The 21,511-nt window shown below is 47.0% G+C and overlaps 1 protein-coding gene across 1 annotated transcript in view; it reads left to right on the forward strand.

The window, feature by feature from the left end:
• The first annotated feature begins 877 nt into the window (after positions 1–877).
• LOC135366907 (growth/differentiation factor 8-like) overlaps positions 878–21,511 on the forward strand; it is a 32,648-nt gene continuing 12,014 nt past the window's right edge. Inside the window, exon 1 of the mRNA XM_064599894.1 lies at positions 878–1,382. Coding sequence (XP_064455964.1) covers positions 893–1,382 — 490 coding nt within the window. The 5' untranslated portion in view covers positions 878–892. The remainder of the gene's footprint in view (positions 1,383–21,511) is intronic.

Raw genomic sequence — 21,511 nt, forward strand, 5'->3', positions numbered from 1 at the left:
GTTCCAAATTTTTTAAAAAGTATTTATGTACCGTGTGTAATTACCTTAAAAGTAATTAATTCCAGTAGCTCAATTTCTTGGGATATGCTGGCCAAATAGATGTCCATATTATACTATAGTTATCCTTGTTTCTTTGCCATTTCTCATGCGCGGAAAATTGGTAAATGGTATGCGTGACGTTGACACCATGTGACTCTTTTTTTTGTGTACCAAAGTGCGATTTTGAAGCTTAGTGTGTATATATGAGGCGGCGTTCCCACAGCCACAGTTGCCTCGCGGTGTAACGCAGAATGAAAAAAAAATACAAAAACGAAATAAATTATACCATACATACCATATTTTAAATATACATACATTTAAATTTTGGATTTTATAGTCGCCCTGAAGGACCACCGTTTTCCAAACTTACTACAACAAGAGTCCAAAATGTTTCACGCATCACCCAAGAGCAAATTTTGCGCGAAGTATCAATGCGCTTAAAGGCACGGTAAAAATACCTCCCTTCAGATATGTCCACCGGAACGTCAGTGTAGCCGTTTTCAACTTTTCTTCTTTTCACACGCGCCTTTCATTAGGTCTAGTACGCCTGTCAACATCCCATGCATAAGCACTCGACGCACCCCTTTATAACGATCTTCGCTCGCTGACGGGCATTTTTAAACCCGCTTATAACGTTACGGAGGGAAACGGCATAACCGGAGTCGCGTTACGACATACTTTTACCGCGCTCTCACTTGCAAACCACGGGGGCCAGTTCGTGAGCACACACATCCGCACATGCACCTCGAGGCCCTCCACTCGCACAAGTGACCGGAGTCTGAACTCTCGCGAACCGCTTGCCAAGCGCGCACACGAACTGCTCGCGCTGCCCGAGCCGCGCGGAGCGCCGCCGATGGCCATTGGGCGCTGCGGCTCCGGAGGCGGGGCTTGGCCGTATTTAAGAGCCGTCGACAAGCCCTCCTTCTCTGCTTCCGTCATGGATTCCTTAGCATCACCGAGCCGCTGGGCACTTGCCTTTTCTCTGGCTGTTTTAGCTGTCGCGCTAGCAGCACCGGACGTGCCCATGCCAGAAGAAGAAGAAGATGATGACTCGGTACTCTCCACGAACTGCACGCGGTGTACGCCGCACGAAGAGGCCCGTGAGCTGCGGATCGAAGCCATCAAGGCGCAGATCCTCAGCAAGCTGGGCATGAAGCGAGCCCCCAACGTGACACGCGCCGCTCTCCCGCACGTGCCGCCGTTGCACCGGCTCTTGGATCGCTACGACGTGGGCATGATGCAGGCGGATGCACCGGCCCAGGCAGCCTTCGAAGACGGTGCCGAGTTTGACGAGGACGATTATCATGTGGCTGCTGAGAATGTCATCAGCTTTGGTCAGGAAGGTCAGTTGCCTGTCTTTCCTTCATTTCCTAATGGGTCCATTCGGCATATAGGAGCGCTTTTTGTGCATTATATGTATATGCGGTGATTTGTGTAGTTCTGTGCGTAACACACCCGTGTCGAGTCGTCAAGTACGTTGCTCGGTTTCATGGCGAGGAGTAGTATATAAGTGGTATTGGTATTCGCTTTTTCGGCGATCGCGCAGCTGCTTATAGTGTATATGCTCCAGAATTCGTACTTTCGTAAACCTTGCTTATTAACATTTTTAGGGATGTGCAGTGCATTTATTACTGCATCGTTTATCGTTCCTTCTGTAATTTTGTGTTTTTACTTTTTCTAAATCCATTAAATGCATGCAGCGCTAAACAGCTTGATAAAGTTTGATAACTAATATTCGTGTTGCAATGCACGCAGGTGCACGCCCACAGCTGCTAATGAACCAGTTCATCGAGTTATCTTATCAGTTTGTTCATAATCACGTTATTTCTAGCGAAATTGTGACAACTCGGGTAGAACTAACTGTCACGTGTGCGCTGGTAACAGATGATGGGGGTTGACGTCTATTAATTGCTGATGATCTGCGGTGACTCATGTTTGGCATTTGGCCGCACCTTCAGGGCAGCGAGCGCGCAAGTGCTCTAATTGACGTCAGTCATGACAGAGCTGCGGTGGAATGTGATTTCTTGCTTGGCTATACCTTTTCTGTCTCTACAGTAGTGCCTTTGGATTGACTGGTATGCTCATAGATAAGCCCATATTGACGTCTGGGACATGCAGCTAGGTATCTTATCTCAACCTCTCCAATTCTTGTCGTGCGCGCACAGCAGCCGTTTCCCCTTCTTTCTTTTTCTTATTTTTCACTCGAGGTTTCGTTATCACAGCTATGCCGATTGAGGAATTCTTATTGAACCTTAGCGAAACCTTTATCAAGGTACCAACTGATAATTATATGCCATTACGCGGCTTATCACTTTTAGCGCATCACGTAACACAGTCGAACGTCTATGCACACCCAGAGAGAAAGAAAATTAATTGCGGTTTATGAGAAAAAAAAAAGAAAAGGACGAAGTTGTTGCGGCTTGCGGTGACGCCTGTAAAGCTGGCTTCTGATCATTGCTTCTTAATGTGGGGGGAAGTCACCTTTACGAGAGCAACTCGTGCTTTCGAAGACACTCCACGATTTTGGTCACACTGTGTCCTGTGCCATCCATGTATGCCGTCAAGCGGGAGACCCGCGGGAAGCTCTGAAGCTATAACAGCTGTTTACTTTATCAGCTATATCGTAATTTATTTATTCTGATATATGTGCATACATGTATTTTTGTATTTGACTGAAATGAGTTTATAGCATTGCCCAAGCCAACCCCCTGACCTCACAATGCAATCAACTGTGTACCGCGTCCAATGCTGCACTAACACACCATAGATGATACTGATATTAGTGCACCACAATAAGTGCATATGTTGAATTATAAACCCCCAATGGTATATACCTTCTTTCTTTGTAGCAATACAAGTAAGTTTAAATCGCTGGTATACAACAATGTGTTACTCTTTCTTACACGTTCCACTTTCCTTTCTGTATCTATATATGGTGACATCTTTTTCTGACGCGCTTTTCAAAAATATTCAATACCTATAAGCTTCACAACGCCTTCGCGACAGAGCTTAACCGAGTGGCCTTTGAGACCTTCCGAAAGCTAGCGAAAAGTAAAACAGATCACTGTTTACGATAAATTAACCCACATGCTACCCCGAAAAGAAAAAAAAAAAAAAAAGGAACGAAAATTCACGAAGCTGGAATGCGTGTAACTACAAACAAAACAAAAGAAAAACAGAGAGTGAGAAAGCACAAGTATAGCCCCCCCACCGAAAATAGATCCTAAACAAAGGCGGAAATAGAAAGTGCGCAACCGCTGCCTTGCCAGCACTAAAGAGATACAAAGTGCGGGGACATTTTAGAACTCAACCCCTCATTGCGGCTACAAATTGCTCGCTACATTGTTACCTGCACATAGCATTGTCTGAAAACGTCTTCCACGCGCCGCTATATACTACTATGTTCGCCTTTGTTCGACGCGTATCAGTAGCGAGCGACGGGGCCCGATTTCCCGGCTGCACAATAGAAAGCGTTCATTATCCAATATTCAGCATCGACACACTTGGCTTTGCTCCAAGTAGTTCAGCATCTGACAGCGGCGGCACCGAGAGGCAATGCACCGCGCCGGCGTTGGAACGCGTGAGCAACTCAATAGTGGGTTTATTTAGTGCATCGTATACGCTATCGCCTTTGCGTGCATAAAAGATAGCGTTGGTGGTTCCGCGCTAAACGTAAAGTGAGCTTCGCGCACTGTGCAGAACCGCACTGCTATCCCCCTTACGTACGCAAGGGCGTTAGCGATTCAGCGCACGCGCTAAACATATATAAAGAGAGCTTCGCGCGTTGCGCAAAACCACCACGCTATCCCCTGCGTACGAGAAGGCGATAGCTTACAGGGGATAGCTTACACTAAGGGATAGCAAGGGATAGCTTACGATGCAGTATAACTCTTTAGTGAACGGCACGCGCGATTGGCATGAAATGCCTCTTCCGAAAATGTTTTTAGTGTTATCGTAGTCATATCGACACCATGCCGTCTCCCTCGCTCTACAACGGTTATGGACGGACCTACACGGCTACGTTCGTGGGTCACATTTCCACTTTTTAGGCGAATAGTAATGGCAATAGAGAGCTTTAGTACATCATACGTTATCGCCTTTGCGTACGTCAGGGATATAGCGTGCTGTTTCTGCGCAATGCGCGAAGCTCTCCTATACATGTTTTTGCGCATGCGCAGAACCACGAACGCTAATCCCTTACGCACGCAAAGGCCATAGCGTAAGATGTGCTAAAACTTTATAATGTTGTATTACACGGAAGGTTTTGTCTGCCTGTTTGCGTGGGGACACTTTTTTGGGGCGAGCCTCTATCCTTCTGGCATCGCGAATATCTACATATGTAGATATTCGCGTGCAGGTACCCAAGCAGCACAATGTACTGAAAGTCGAGTGCAATAGGGGTGGACGGGTATAGGTGGAAGGCCTTGAACAGACTCCTGAAACTAAATAACATCGATAAGGCACATACCGTCCACGCCTATTGCACTCGACTTTCAGCACATTGTGCTGCTTGGGTATATGGTCTATATGTTCAGCACGTGCAGACTATCAGTTTTGTCTTCTGCGTGTATATATCCACGCGTGCTTCATCGGCAATCGGATCAATCATGAGAAAGGTTGCGAGCGAACAATTTATAGTAAACAGGTTGCAAGGGGAGGGAATGGCGACCGTTCCTTTTCTTATCTCCTGGCGGAATTCGGTCCGCCGGGGGTGGCCTCGCTGGTATCGGCTTTGGAAGCGGTTCCGCGGCGCCAGCCCGGTTTGCACCGATTTTCTTTTCAGACCACTGCATGTCTTTTTGGCGACCGAACTAGAAACTGTCGACAGATAGCAGCGAGATATTTCTGTCGCGTGGCCACTCGCATTCCGTGCATAGCTTTCAAGGCAGTCCACTTCTGGAAGACGGATGTGGTAACGCTTGGTTCAACGCTCCGCGGGGATGCTTGGCACGTCGCAACGTTCAATACGCTGCGCGCGATAGCAATATTGACTCGCTCATAGTTTTAAGTCTATATACATTCACGTGTCGACTATTATGAGGACACTGCCGGCAGGAGCAGTCTCTCTCTCTCTCTTGTCAGGATCGAGACTGGAAACTGCTGCTCTTGAAGAGTTGCGAACGCAATGGCAACCAGGTTTTCACAAATATATCTTTTAAGTAATATATCGCCCTTCGGCATCCATCCACTGGACAGGAGGACTATGTTATTACCCTGTGTTACGTGCTATGTACAGCCCGCATCAGAGTTAGCTTGAACGCCATTCCGGCCTGCTGACCCTGGTGGTGCTTGGTATAGAAATAACGGCGGACGGTGTTTTTGTCATCTATTTACAGTTAGAGAGGGTGACCCACGTTATGAAGGCGTTCTTCTCTGCCAGGGTGGATCTCTTCCAGCCTCGCAGGCTGGAGCATTGTTCAGGTTAACTTTGACATGAGCCGGACTTGTGATGTGAATATGTTACATATACTGCACCTGCACTCCGAGAAAAAGAAAAGATGCGTTGTACCGACCGCTGTAGAATGCGTGAAACTGCGTGGATTAAATGCGTGAAAGTTTATACGAACTTTAGGGAATATTTGCAGTGCGGTAGGTGTAAATTTCAGGGTCAGGGGACTAAAATCGGTAGTAATTGCAATCTATAGGGGAGTAAGAGCTGTATTTACTCCCCAGTTTGCGCCTTTTTTTTTTTTTTTTTCCTCCTTGGAGTGCACGCTTCCCCAAATGCATCCCACTTTATACGGTGTCTTTATTTTTCGAGTGATCAAAAGAGTGGATGAAACAGGGAATGTGATTTTGCGTCATCTTCTGTGCGACGTAGATTCGAAGGCCCAAACCGAAAATCGGCGTTAAATTTATGTATTCTATAAAAATTGACGTATAATCAAAGCGAATTATAAAAATGCATATATCACGCGAGTCGAACAATTCCTTGTGTGGCGCTCTGTACGCTTTTAAAAAATGTACGGGGAATCCTATACAAACTGGGTACATAGACGTCCTCTGAACACGCCAATATGTTGCACATCTTTTATAACCTGGAGCGCATTGAAGATATTACACGTTTGCTAAACTATATAATCTCGCTTCATCAATCATCGCTTCTTGAACATGGTATATATATATTCACTAAAAACGCTGCATATGACCGCGGAAGCACGTATACCGGGAGGCCGGTAACATGTCTCTCGCGTATCTGTCACCGAGGGTGTGGCGTTGCCGCGTGACGCATTGCAGTTTGCAGTATAGCCGCGTGAGCGCGAGCTAGCTAGCTGCGTGCATGCATGCCCGGCGCGCTTGGCACGCACCTTGTGTATGTATGTGTGTGTGTGTATGTATTGTTGAGGGTCGACAACGCAAGTTTCCGCATGTTTTCCTTTGCGCGCCGCTCGTCAGCCCATTAGTTTCGCGAAAAGGTTGTATATACACAGGAGAAAGAGAGTGCACTGTACCGTTTCACTTACGCAGAACGAGTATTTTTACGATGTGTTGACTCTGCGGGGTCGCTCGTTGGCATGCTTTGTGGCAGTGCTGCGCGGTTAGTCATCCTTTCTCAAACTCCGGGTTCAACTGTTTTGGTTTTCTCGCGCTCATCGTGTTACGAAACTTTCCCTCTGCGAGTTTCACGGAGCGATGTGCAAGCAGAACAGACGTCAGCAAGCAGAAAGCACTTTAATAGAACTAATTTGCTGGATAGGATCATTCATTGGTAGGATGCTTTCTTGTTATCAATCGGTCATTTCTTTTTAATTTTTTTATACATGTATTTCAAACAGTGAGGTATATACAGCCTGAGATGTAGTCCCTAAAAGGAGCTAAATCTCTACGATACAATGATTTATCCTTCGGTTGTAACGGTACAACAATAATACATTTATAACGGAAACATAACCGCTCTCAATACAAGGAAAGTTTGCTATATAAACACAAGCTTGATAAAGTATGCCAGCAATAGGTGTCCGCAACAACTTTGCGCTATGTATTGCAGGATAACTGTCTTTTGGTATATTGTTGATTACTGTATTTGGATCGGATAAGCAAGTGATCTGATGTATACCTTAGATCTGTGCCTATTAATTATTATTTGTTCATATTTTTTTAACAGCGTGTATATATTTGATGCGCCGCTCGCAGCTTAGCGCATCGTTTAAACCCATATTTTCTAGAAAAGATACCTATGTACCATGTTGCTTCTCTAACGGCTGACCATATAGCGCATACACTGCTCTCTCGAGAAAAGCTTCATCGCACGGTTTCCAGAGCTCCTCGCCAACACCCACAGAGGGTCCGCGTCCCTTGCGCGCGGCTGGCGTTGCCTAGCAACGAGGGGTGACAGATGCTCGGTTCACAATGGCAGCCCATTCATTGTGGTTCCGAACGTAGAAATCCCTTTGGCCTCCGACCCTCACCAACTGACCCCCGGGTTCAACGGAGTGCATTGGCCGCTTTTGTGGGCAATGAGAGAAAGTCAGGTCAGCTGGAACCATTGTTGTGCATCCACGCAGTTTCCATATGGTACGTAAAGCTATGGGCTCTTTCCCATTGTGCACGTGCTGTATACGTGCGAACAGTGATGATTTCGGTCCTTAACGGCCGTTTTAGCAAACGGATATATTGTGTCGAGTTCGGATAAATTGAGTGCCTGCTTCAGCTGCTGATCTCACGAATATATAGGGAAGAACATAGGAAAGGATATAGGGATGAACCATAAAACGCGTTCACTTCATTTTGGAGGTTGGAACAGTGGAGTTTTGCAACACACGAACAAATGGGTATAAGGCGTCCATCGGGTGTTCAGATGCGTGATGTGTGCGTGCAAAAACAGTACAGCTTCGAAAGCTAATTAACTGGTTGTAATGCAGTTCAAAGGTTAAGAACTGCGTCCACTCACGTGAGTGAAAGGTCGTCGAATAACCTTTTTTTCAGTAAATGCCTCGCTGTGCATGTATGACATTTGCTGTTTCTTGCAGAAATTATGCGAGCTATAGCTTTGGTAACGTAGAAGTTGATTAGGCAATTAACCACTCGCTGCTGGTGCCTTCTCTTCAATTGCCATTATTTAATTCAATTCAAGCTTTCGTAATTTTGAGGGAAATATACCGTCACGCCTTTTAATGGGTCGGGAATTTATTTAGTTTCGTATTCCACTTGAGAAATTGCACGATGCAGGACAACCTGGCTAAAATTTCGCAAGATCGTTGTTGATTGCTTCAGTTTAAACAGCACCACTGTTTAATGCTGGAAGATTTTATTATGCATTTTATGTAACATACTTGGCGTGCACCAGCTTAGAACACCTTGAAAAGTAACGCTGAACGTGTAATCATGAAGTTCAGCTTATACCATATTTTCCTTGTCATAACGCTCACTCATCGATATTAGCGAAACGCTCAGTGGGTACAACGCACACGAGGACGTCTCTCGGACACCCTTCACGGGATGGTATAGCAGTTAACTATTATAGTAACTAATCTTATTGTAGCGATCGAATACGTAGGACCCAAGAGAAACCCTCTGCACCTCACGGGAGGTGAGGTTAACGAAGGAACGACAATCTCTTCCGGGTAAATGGCCGTCGTCGCTTTTGCGCCAAAAAAAACCCCAACCGATCGATCAATCAATCAATCAATCTTCCGGGTAAGACTTCGGCGTGTGTAACGTGCGCATGTTCTTCTTGGCGAGATTTTGGACGTGTATATAGCACACATCGGGGAGGTTTCCCAAGGGTCTTCCGAAGACTTTCCAAGCGAATGTCTGCACAGTTCCCCCTGAAGTCTGTCCAGGACGCTCTAATCCCCCCGTCCCCCACTCCTTCCTGCTGTCCTCTCTCCATCTGTCCGCATCTGTACGCCGCTCATAGTCGAAGTTGCAGCGGCGGTAACACAGAATCGAGAAAAAAATAAATCGAGGCTGGAACGCCGTGTGTGCGTGCTTCTTTCAAACAGTCGGGGGTTCCCAGCGATTCCGCGCGTCATCAGTGACGCGAGGGAGATGCCTTTCTCCTCAAGAACCCAAGAAGTGTTTACACGGCCACGGTTGAGTGGCCTCGGAGATGCCCCATTCCATCCCCATTCCACAGCTGTGTATGTTCCTTGCCAAATGCGTCACAGGTTTTTCTTCGGCCGGCTCCCATTGACGCAAAACACTGACCACTGAACATTCTTTCCGTTGGAAGACCTTGTATCTTGCTTGAATCACCGGAACCGTTAAGGAGAGCCGCAAAAGCCGCTCTTGACACATGAAAGCAAACTCTTCAAAAGGAGTCTGGCTATCTACCTCTACCTACCTCTATATATTGAAGACTTACGATATGGGCCAATACCCAATGTTTGGCCGAAATGGTTCGGCTCTCAACAAAATGACGGAAGACATCCACTACGTGTGTATTGTCATCTGGCATCGAAGTCAGAACTTGCACTTTGATACCATAGATGACAATACACATTCAGCCGCTTATAGAAGTGGGTACGCGTATATTGTCATCGACTAAGGGGAATTCATTGATAGGCAAGCCTGAGCGATGGGCAAGACACGTAAACAAACACAAACACGTCTTGCCCATCGCTCAGGCTTGCCTATCATGGAATTTATCCACCAGCTAGCCTGCATTTACGCCATTCTGTCAATGACTAAGGGGAACTACTGGAGGTAGAGTTCCCTTTCCAATGACAGGAACTCTACAGGAGTGGAGTTGGTGCGGGGGGGCTTCTTCATTGTTGCTCAACATGACTGTCATATATAACGTCACGATAGACAAGGGGTTTCTGGAATACGTTGTCCACTGCGTACGGCTGGAGTATATGGTACCCGTCGAACAATCCGGACAGTCGCAGGAACCGAACCATGCACCTCACGTCTGGGGAGGTGGTGTGTTCGAATCCTACCACCAGCTATGCTGTCTGAGGCTTTCCCCGGGTTCTCCGAAGACCTTCCAGACGAATGTCTGCACAGTTCCCCCCGAAGTCTGCCCAGGACGCATACTAACCCTCCTGTCCCCTCCCCCTTCTTTCCTGCTGTCCTCTCTCCATCTGTCCACATCTGTACGCCGCTCATGGCCACAGTTGCTTCGCGGCGCTAACGACGGAATAAAAAAAAAAGAAATGCAGCACGGCAACCGCAACATGGCGCATTGGTGCGGAGGCCCCGCGGTCAGCGCATGCCGACCTTTTGCCATATTCCCGTGAGGATCGCACGGAGCAAAAAAAGGTTCAGCCAAATTTTATCGACGGTCCAATGCCGAGCCGTGGCAACAGATGTGGACAGGTGAATTTTCTTTTGAGTGTATACCTTTCCTGACCCGAGCGTGTGTCGCTATCTGTAATGGGAGAAGGCATCACCCGGAGCAAGGTCGTCCGGCGACATTTTCCCTTGCGCCCGGATGGCGCCTTTCCCCCCAGATGCCATCACGCACGCATTTTTTTGCTCTGCCTAACAGTATAGCACCGCTGTTGAAACTGTTGAAAGCACGAAGTGGGTCGTATCCGCAAATAAAAGTCCGGTCCTATTCTCATAACGGATCTCTCGGCCGGCCGGCCTTGATCCCTGATTTCGAGCAGGAACAATCATATTGAGGTGAAATCATTTTTCTTTTTATCGAGTCGCACGATACGTGAATTGATAAAAAAACAAGAGAGAAAATAAAAGCTGCTCGCCAATAGAACAGAAGACAAAATTGGGCAAACGAACACGAGAACTCTATACATTCAAGTTCTTGGGGCTCTTGCACACTCTAAGAAAACAGGGTGTGGAAAGGTGGTAACTTCTATATTACCACCTATAGGTCAACGTAGCGTTTGATAAAGGGTGTAAAAGGGTGGTAAAAGGAATTAACACACACATATATATATATATATATATAAATGAGCCCCTTCACAATATGGATCGAAGTCCTGTGATGTCCAGAAAGGTGGAGAGAGCGTTGGTGGGCTGGATGTGGATAGACGAACACGAGAACGCAATATACGTTCAAGTTCCTCGAGTTCTTGGAGCGTTGAAGAAGGTGGAGCTCTTGCAGTGACTGTGTTTTGTCTTTGATTTATTCGCTTCTGTTATGTGTGTGTGTGTGACGCATTCTTATGAGCCAGCCCACATTCCCATTGCTAGTGTAGCTGCATGCTATAAACCACTTTCGTATACATCATCTTTATGCACCCCTGTTATACGAGGTCGGGTTCGATGCATTTTCTTTCTTTTTAACCAATGCAACCATGCGGAGGCATAAAAGCGATCTAACAGGTACATGATATTCCTGTTCTACACATCGAATCTGTACCATATTTTACACTACCAGTCGGCTTTCCAAATCTGCGGGTACACGCGGTACAATTCTTCTCCAGGAGGTGCAATGTTGGGGTGTCAAAGCGAACCGTAACCGAAAAAAAAAAAAAAAAAATCTGAAAATTGAAAGTTTAAATTGAAAATCTGAAACTTCAATTTGTTTTTCGTTCCGGAGCAAGACTAAAAAATTGCGTTAAAGGCTCTCGGTTCAAGTGGTGAATTGAAGCATCCGCAACTTGAAGGTACTTATACCGAAACAAAAATTGACCGATATATCATCTTGAAACCGGGTTCTGGCGCAGTTTGTGTGCATATGTCTGTGCCGCCTAGCTAGCTGCAACATTAGACGGTACATGACGATAGATTGCGCATGCATATTGCATACAGGTGACACGATTATCCCTGCCGTCCGCAACGGGTGCTTAGTGCACCGGAAGTCGTCATCATTCAGTTCCGGTACTTAAGCGCAACTCCGAAACCGAGCTGTCGGTTCGAGAAAGTTGCAGAGAAGACCTTTTTAGATTGCCACAGTGGCCACCTGTCGGGAGGTATAGCGCCCGCATCGTGCCGCCACCCGTTGTCGTACGCCGAGTGCATGTATATCTTCGCTGAGACCTGCTACTTTCCGCATGATATATGGTCCTCTCCGTCGTGGCTCCAGGCCTCTGTTGCTTCCACGGGAAAGGCTGGTTACAGGCAACATTGCGTAATAGCGGCGCTACCCAACCGATGAAACGTAATTTCAGGTCCCGTCTTCCGGTGGCGTCTTCGCCGTTTCGTTACACAATCCTTTTTCGTATTTCCGTTCTTGTTGGCCCACTTTTGTTATATTAGGGAGTTTTAGTATAACGTACGCTGTCGCCTTTGCGTACGTAAGGGACAGCGTTGGGGGCTCTGCGCACGCGCAAGACACGAGCTGAGCTTTGCGCATTGCGCAGAACCACCACGCTATCCCTGGTGGCGGCCGGAGAAAAACTTTCCCGACATATTCTGCAAGTGTAGATCACGGTGTTTGCGATTCCACACGTCATCGCGTGAATTCTGTCGTGTGTTCAACCTACATCAGTGAATGTGTACAATGCCTGATGAAACAACTGCAGGAAACTGCGAAATGACTAAATAAATGCTGGAAATAACTTATCCTTGCCACCACAGGTGGCACTGATGGCAATGAGCGAGGGCGCCCCCCTTTGGCAGCCGAACGATCCCATTGTCTGTGTCTCTTTTGTCGGTTCTGATGCAAAGCTTCAGACTGGGATGAACGATCCGGCGTGCCCACTGACAAGGACCGTTGGAAGATCGCCAAGTTATCGTATGCCTACCGAAACTACCTACTGACAGCGTGCATGACTCAGAATCTTATCCGCTGATTGGGAGAGGTAGACATGGTATATTTTGTATAATTGGGTGTTTACGTCGCGAGACAACTGAGATCATGAGCGACGCCAGAGCGGTGTGGATTGCTTTTGCAAAGCTGAGGGTTCTTTAACGTGCGATGAAAGCTCATCACGCGGCACCCCGTATTTAACGTCCCTCGCGGAAGACGGCGTGTCTGTGCAACTTGTACCCTGCCACCAAGCTGCTGGCGTCCTCGGCCGGGTTCGAACCCGCGATCTCGGAATCAGAAGGCGAACGCGCTACCGACTGAGCCACCGAGGCCGGTAAGTATATTTTGAAAGCCATATTATCAACGGTCTCATATATAACGCTATCGCCTTTGCGTACGCAAGGAATAGCGTACGATGCACTAAAAGTCACTAATACATCCAGAACCACCACCGCTATCCCCTGCGTATACGCAAAGGCAATAGCGGACTATGCACTAAAACTCACTGTTATTAGAGAGTGTTATATATGAGACCGTTGATAACACGGCCTTCAAAATATACGATGTCTACCTCTCCCAATCAGCGGATAAGATTCTGAGTCGTGCACGCTGTCAGTATAGTTTCGGTCACTCCCAAATCACTGAACAATGAAAAGTTAGTATATCTGCAGTGTTTTTTGTTCTTTTTTAATCCGCCCGAAAACCTGAGAATAAGACGTTCTCTCTTTTCAGTAAGTCAAAATTGCTCGGTAGTTTTCATCTCTGTACTAACAACTTTTAATGCGTTTGCTTGTTGTGATTAAGTCTTGAGCTAGTGGTTATACACTTACGTAAACTTGTTATATGTCATATTTGCGTGCTAATCAAATCAAACCTATCTATCTATATGCATTTTTTCTTTTCTTTCTTTTTTTTTACACTGATTTCTTCTCTAATGTTGGCTGAAAAAATCCAGTCGCAAAAGAATGAAACTTTCGTTATTTTTCAAATCTTCTAAAAATAAAAAATAAAAAGGCCATGATAGAACACCATACTTAGCCCCCCCCCCCCCCCCCCACACACACACACACTCACCCTAAGTTTCCACAGAAATTTTGCATCTCTTTTTTTTTTTTTTTTTTGGCAAGCAGCAGGCGTGTGCCTTTCTGTATTTCCCACGGGTCCGCGACCTGTCGGCAAAGGCGCTGCCAAGGGACGGGGGCCACGATGCAAGGCCACGATGTACCCTCGAGGCAGTTTGTGGGGGGGTTTTCCCCACTGAGGCACCCGCCCCTAAGGGGCGTCACTCCTGCACAAAACTAGCCCGCCTTCCCGGTCAGACGTCCGTCCACGCGTCAGACCACCCGCCCTGTACTCGTCCCCGACGTCTTGTAGCTCATTGGGCGAGTCGCTTTCTCTGCGCTTGCTTCAAGACGCGTCTTCGCATGAGTTGTATAGTAGCTTTTCTTTCCTTGTCATGGGGTGCGATTAAGTCAGCAATGGTGTGACTTTTGCGACGCGACGAGCAGGGGTCTTGTGCCATTTCCACTGACCCTCGCACGTCACATAACATGGGCGGATGAAGACTATACGACAGGGGGCAACGATGGCATTCCTTTCTTGCTATATCGAAACACCATGAGCGTTGTCTTGGCGGCTCGGAGGAGCTTGTACCTTGAAATGGGCTATAGAGGTCTCGTGATATACATATTCGATATAACTGGTGTGCGGTGGAGACTTTAGCGCTCGCCTTTGTCCATCCCATGAGTGTCTTACGAGGCTGCTGTCACTTCTTGGGTGGGACCGCTTATATCGAACTGCCTCTTATATCGAATTTCCCTCCGGTCTCGTTGACTTCGTTATAGCGGGACTTTACTGTTTTTCCTTATTATGCAGGGTGTACAAAATGATAAAGAAAAAAAAAAACGCGATGCTGGTGATGTTCGTTTACTGCATGGCCACAGGTGTTCCTGGACAACCGGCACAGCATCCTACATACTGGGTCCGCCTGGCAGTGGAGCAAACGTTCCGCAAAGGCGTCAGTTCTTTGGAACCGACGGTTCAGCGCCTCGTCGATATCCTTCCATCCGCTACGCATATAAATAAACACGGTGCGTTTCGAAAGAATCTCTCCTTTTAGAGGTGCGTCGTTCACTTTCTTGGCAGCGGCTCGTCCATTTCACTTGCAAACTATCGCTATTTCGGGAAGGCATCAACAGCGACGACTATATCGTTTAAGTACCTGCTGCTGTCATATCTAGCCGCGTTCCGCTGGCATGGCTATATTCGGACGCGTTGTCTCGAATCTGGACGGCGGTGCTTCATTTCGAGGAATTAGGCATCTTCCTGTCGGAGAGCGATGCGCTTTGTTCTTGCTCTCCTGCGTAGCTGTGCTCAAAGGCGTAATTATATTTAGCGGTGGAAATGCTTCACGTGCCAGAATGCAAGTTGGCACTGCTCGGTGCATCTCGCTTCGTATACAGAGGAGGACGAGCGTCCGAGCCCGATCTGAAGAACAACAGCGTGCAACAGAGACGCGGCATGTCCCCGATTAAATACAAAGTCCCCGTGTCGAAGAGGGGTATGTGTGCCTCCGAAGGGGATGGGGGAGAAGAAAAAAAAGGAGTAAAACGGGGAGTAATTGTATAGCTTCTACTTCCCTAGATTGCAATCTCTCCCTATCTTGGTCCCCTGACCCCGAAATTTACTCCCCAGGATCTGCAACTATATATAGTCACTGAACTTCGCAAATTGTCTCCTGAATGTAACAGTCTATATACGTAGATATGCGCTCTTCGTGAATTTGATGGACTAAGGCCATATAACTGAGATAACTTGGCAATTTTCCACCCACACAGAGGAAGAAATAAGTTAGCGGTTCTTTCTTGGCAAATTGGGCCCTATACAGTGAACCCTCGTTATTATGACCATGGTCGTTCCCGAAAATTGTGGTCATAATGCGGAATTGTCATATTAACGGGGGAGATATTTGCAGGGGTTTCACAGCGTTGTTCCCCAAGAGTATGGTCGTAAAGCGCGTATGTCAGATTATCGGGGGTCATATTAACGAGGGTTCACTGTATATGCATGTCGCAAGATACAGCAGAGCGTGAAATGACATTCATTTAGTCCCGAAAGGACCTAATCTTTGTGGCAACAGTCCCCGAAAAGACTAAAACTGCTCCTTTTCCTTTTTTTTTTTTTTTTTTTCTTCGAGCGATAAATTTACGAAGCGATCAGGACTTCGAGATCGGGAACATTTCGCAAGAGGGGGATATGAAGGCACCCCCCCCCTCCCCCACCTCCATGCCGTTGAGACTCGCTTGGAAGTCCGTGAGAGCACGATGTGCAGGTGCCACGGGAGCCGAGTTTTCAGGGAATAAATAGGCTTTACGTGCGGCGACGGAGAGGCGCTCGCTCCTACATTCCAGGGCAGAAGGTGAAATTGCCGGTCGAATCTCCAGGGCATCGCACGAGTTGCCGTGCCAGATACAGTCCATCTGGCAAGGTCACACCTTATCGCAGTAGTTATCCAGCAGCTTTGCGGGAAACTAGTTTCGTTACTGCATGAGGAAAGATTGCGAGTACTAATAATATTAATAATAATAATCCGGAGTTTTACGCGGCGAGGTATATATATATAGCGATGAACGTGTGAGTGACGGCACAGTGTTCGGACCGTGACTAAATGTGCGACGCGGCGCCGACCATTGGGCATAAGTCCAAACAAGTTCACGCATGAAATACAATATCGATTCTCATGTTTGCTCGTACAAAGTGTGGCTGGGGTGTATATGCTTATTTCGCTTGCTCCAAATTGTGTAAGAACACACAAGTGCACAGTTCGGCTCGCGTGCTCCCTTCTTTATTGTCTTCCGTGGCTACATGTAGTTTCCCTGGTTGTCACGAATGGAACGCTCCGAACACTTGAGACACCCACGATAATGCCAGTGGCATGGCCGAGTGGCGTCTGTATAGCTCATTGGTAGTAGCCAAGGTCGTGCTGAAGACTGGGAGGTGGTGGGTTCGAATCCTACCACCGGCTGTGCTGTCTGATGTTTTCCCTGGGTTTTCCGAAGTCTTTCCAGACGAATGTCGGCACAGTTCCCGTTGAAGTCGGCCCAGGACGCATACTAATCCCCCTGTCTCCCACTCCTTCCTGCTATCCTCTCTCTATTTTTCCACATCTGTACGTCACTCATAGCCACAGTTGCTTCGCGGCGCGTAACACGTAATAAAAAAAAACACGATAATTACTTCGTCCAGATCATCGGGGAGGGCTGAGGCACAAAAGCGTGTCTGGAACAGCATCTCAAAGCGGCGCACGCGGCTATCACGCAGGGGTGGACCTGTACGGCTGGACTTTGTTTCTGGGAGGGGGGGGGGGGGGTATATATAAGTTTAATAAACAGGAGGTGGCGTCCACGCAAGGAGAGGTCAGCCAGACCTATGTCGGCTTGCTACGCCCTGGTGGAGCAAAAAAAAGAAAAAGGGTAGAGTATATTGAGAAGCAAGACAAGTACTATATATACTTGGCAAGACATTTTCCGTTGTACAAAGTGACCTACGCCTCTTATATGGAAGACCACCGGGAAGTTTCCCGTAGCCATGCAGTCAATCATGGGCCAGTCCGGCCCTTCTTGTTATCGCTGTATAGGTTACTTATAAGTTGGGCTCCGGGTTTTCCTGATTTATCCGAAAATCTCCGAAAAACCGGCCAGTTTCAAAGCAACCCGGATTTATAAGAGGCCCGCTATAACAATGTTTATTATTTTCCTTCTATACGTAATGTGATATATTCCTGACTGCGAACAGGTCATATACAAGCAGATTATGGTTAAACGAGAGGACGTGTACCATGTCACGATAATGCTCACGATCGTCTTTCACTGCCTCGCTATCTTCACTCGCTTTCGTTACGCTATCTTCACTGTCTGGAAGTTTGTTCTGATTTCTCACGAAATGCCATGGAAACACCCAAGACGAAAAAAAGATAAAGAAAAGAACGGTGCTGGAAGGCACGCTTTCTTCTTTGCACAAGGTACCAAAGTTGGCTCGCCTGATAATGCAGCAATTCTGCAAGGTCGCCGCGCGCCCAGGTCTTTTTGTTATCGATGGATATGCGGCGCGTATCTACGTCTTTCTGTGATACGTGCTATACTCACTATTGGAGCAACGCTTTTCAAAGTGGTCCTTAAGCAATGCATTCAAATTATTGGCCAATTAATGAGACGGAACGTGTCAGTCCAGTACGGCCGTTTTTTTCTTTCTTTTTCTGCTTTGTGACAACTATAGTGACATTATTATGGTGTGAATTAAGTGTTCAAAGCTCAAACCAAGGTTCACGCGAGCACATCCACATGAGGTCAACTATATAGACAACTAACGCCTAGCTAAACCGCGTAATCAACGGATCTATAACGGTCTCCGGTTTCAAGGATCTATATACACAGTCCAACGGATGCATATTTGATTTGTCTACGGCGTGACTGCACAAGCGCCGGATGACTTTGATGTGATGATCACGACAAAAAGGTGACGAAAGGTTAATAACAATGAAGGCAGGTAATTGTTCTGGGGCTCTATTTCGACTGTGAATAGTAGTGTCATGCAAAAGGGTATATACGGTACAACAAGATCTCATGGGGAGGCGTGTCATCGCGAGAGCAATCACGGACGTTTCGGCTCGGTGGATGCACGCCATCTCTCGTCGAGTGTAGGCAGGATATCCCTGAGTTTGGAATGAAAATAAGGCAAGGGGGCGTACACAACGCAGAACAAAACTCAAGCAACATGAGTCGGGTATATAGTACATAGTTTCCCGGTATTGGTTCCCAGAAGAAATCACGTGCTTCGAAACCTTGAAGTGTCCCCCTCCCTTACTTGCAATATAGGCACAAGCCCTCCACGAGCAATATAGGGACAAGAGGAAAACTGGGGAGCTGCGCTGAGACAGTTGACCTACTTGCAGAGCGTATTGTTTGCTTATTGCGCGCGAACAGGGCGCCTTTCTTCCAATAGACGAGTTCAGAAAATCCGAGAGGGGTTAACGCCGCTTTGAATTGTGGGAGTTTACTAATACGAAAGAAACGGGTGGGGGGCCTCCTAGCTGTTCCTATGTCTCCCCTACCGGCCCATTGTCCATGACGTGTCAAGGTCAGCGAAAGCGAAATGTGAAGGATTATTCTCCGTTCACCCGCTCAGCAAGCGCCCAGGACGCAATGCGTGCGCAAAGAGCACGGGGATTTTCTGAAGTCGTCAATTAAAACCGCTGAATAAAGCGAAGCAAGTACTCTCACCGCGCGGGTCGGAATTGATGTATCTGCGTACAAGACCCGCAATTAGAAGAAACACAGGCATGAGCAGTGGGATATAGGCGCTACTCCTCCAGGCCTTGGGAGGGGGGGGGGGGGGCAAGCTCGGGGGGATTCCCCGAGGTTGCCTGAAGGGGCATCAAAAGGACACCTTTCGGGCGGGAAGAAAGCCAACGTTTCTCCATCAACTGACTTAGGTTTGAATAATGGCAGTTGAAGAAAAGGCACCATCAATTGAACCCACACCCTCCGATTGCCGTAAGGCTGTTTGTGGGTGGAGCTTCCGAGTTGGTATATACGCGCGAACGCGGATATATATTATTGCACCGTCTCGAAGTTGGTCGTAAGACGTTGGTTCGAGTTGTGGTCAGTTGGCGCAAAAAGTTGACCCGTGTGAACGAAGCCTTATATAGGACGACAGCAGAGAGGTAGAAAATGAAGAATACGGGGGGGGGGGGGGGGGGTGATTTTCACTTCTCCCCCCTAAGATGAAAGTGGACGCTGCCCCAGCTTGGAGTGTTTGTTGCACCCGATGACTTTTTGTTATTTAGTGCGTGACGATACAAGGATGCAACTTGAACGACTCATTAATTTTTTTCCCATTTCTCCCCTTTTTTTTTTTTTTTTGGAAAATGTCTTACCGCGTCCAACACGCTACCCGTAAAGAGCGGCGAGAAAGCAGGCGAGCTGATGATAAATGATCTTCATAACGAATCCTGATAGTTTATTTTACCCCACATAAATATATATACATATATATTTGTGTGGGTAAAATAAACTCTCAGCTGTGTTTGAGACTCGTGTATATTGTGTGCTCTTTCCCCATAGTCTCAGGGTTGGTTATGAAGAACGCTACCCGTGCTTGCGTCAAAAACGAAACCCGCGCGCTGCCTTCACCATATTGCAAGTCGGGACCCGCACACGCGGGAAAGTGCGGGTTATCCGCGAGTCACGCGGGACTTTAGTAAAAAAAAAAAAAAAAAAGGAACGCTATACGAACTGCCTGTGGCAAACGCCTGTCCCTCTCTGTTGAAGTCATAAACGATATGCTTCGATGATAATTACAGCATATGCAAACCTGGTCTGCAACAGACTAACAGCCAAACGATGAGAGTGAGCGAGAGAGAGAGAGAATTCAAAGGGCGCAAGAGAAGGAATAGCGAGCACTCCAAGTATAGCAGCCGGTATCCGTTAGTGGCAGAAGAAAGCAACAACCTCCAGCCTCTGGCGAAGGCAGTGGCGCTTTGGTCAAGGCCGAGGACGATCCGCCGCAGATAAGCCGAGCTTCCGTCTTGAGCAGGTGTCGAGACGTGACTTGAATGCACAAGAGGACGGACAACCTCTATCGATTAAGAGCTGTTCGCTCGTGTCTTGCGACACCGGCTTTTGTTGATGCGGGTGGCCCACTTGGGGGGGCCTCCCTCTCTCTCTCCTTGCTATATACGCATCTTATCTCGGCTCTCTTATCAGATTGGTACTTTATCTCCGGTTTGCATCCCACGTTCTATATATTTATAGTACCTCCTCGGTTGCTTTGTTGGTATCTCTTCACGTGACCCTTTTCTGCTTCTTGCGGTATAACTCACATCGTCGTTGATCATATCTAGCGCCATATTGTCAATTTGATTTTAATTCTTCATTTGCGTGCTGCGTGTCACATAGCAAAGGGCCAGTGATGTTTATTCTGCAATGCGTCTCGTGCTGTAGTATGTGACTAAGTATATATCACGCTATTATGTGTGATGATGACGATGATGATTACATTTCTACCGTTGCATTTGCAACATAGCCCGTTGCTTGCAAAGCATTTGGTGTTCAGAGCTACGTTATAGTGAATCATGGTCGATATATGTAATAATGCACGTAAATAAAGTATTTTATATGTACGATATAGGTACCCAACGTACCCACATCGGGTAGAGTGGCGTAAAATGATCACGAATTATTATTCAAGAACAAAACAACGACTATTCGAATATGCTATCGTTTTACATTGACGTAGGTAGTGAAAGCAGTACCCCATAGTGTTAAAACAATGACAAAATGAAGGACACAACACAAGCACTAAACTTAATTCAACCCGTGACAATTTCTATTATTGTAACTGTTTAATGTCCCAGTCGATGACAGATGTCCCGGAACACGCCTTTATACACATGACGCTTATAGCCTGTTTTTTGCCTCATCCCATCAGACCATACTCAGTTAGGTACTGAGTATGGTCTCTGGAACATTTGGGGGCCTGTACCGCGATACCAAAGATAAGAAAAAACGTTTGGCCTTGTTTGTATGCATGGTGCGACGCAATATCGCCTATCTACGGGACAGTATGTTCGGATTTTTTTTTTCTCTCTCCCAGTAATTATACTGGGTGAAAATGTCTAATAAACAGGAAGCCGTTTTCCTGGAATATAATCGCGGTATCGCTCGTCATAAAGCCTTGGACAGACTTGAGCGATAAGCTGGTGCGAGATACTTGACACTTCCTGAAACCTCGATTTCTATTGCCATGCGTTCCGGCTTCACTGCGAAACGCTCGCACTTTTGTAGACTTTAGCGTGTATATAGCATGTCA

This window comes from Ornithodoros turicata, chromosome 8 (assembly GCF_037126465.1).
Source record: "Ornithodoros turicata isolate Travis chromosome 8, ASM3712646v1, whole genome shotgun sequence".
Taxonomy (NCBI): Eukaryota; Metazoa; Arthropoda; class Arachnida; order Ixodida; family Argasidae; genus Ornithodoros; species Ornithodoros turicata.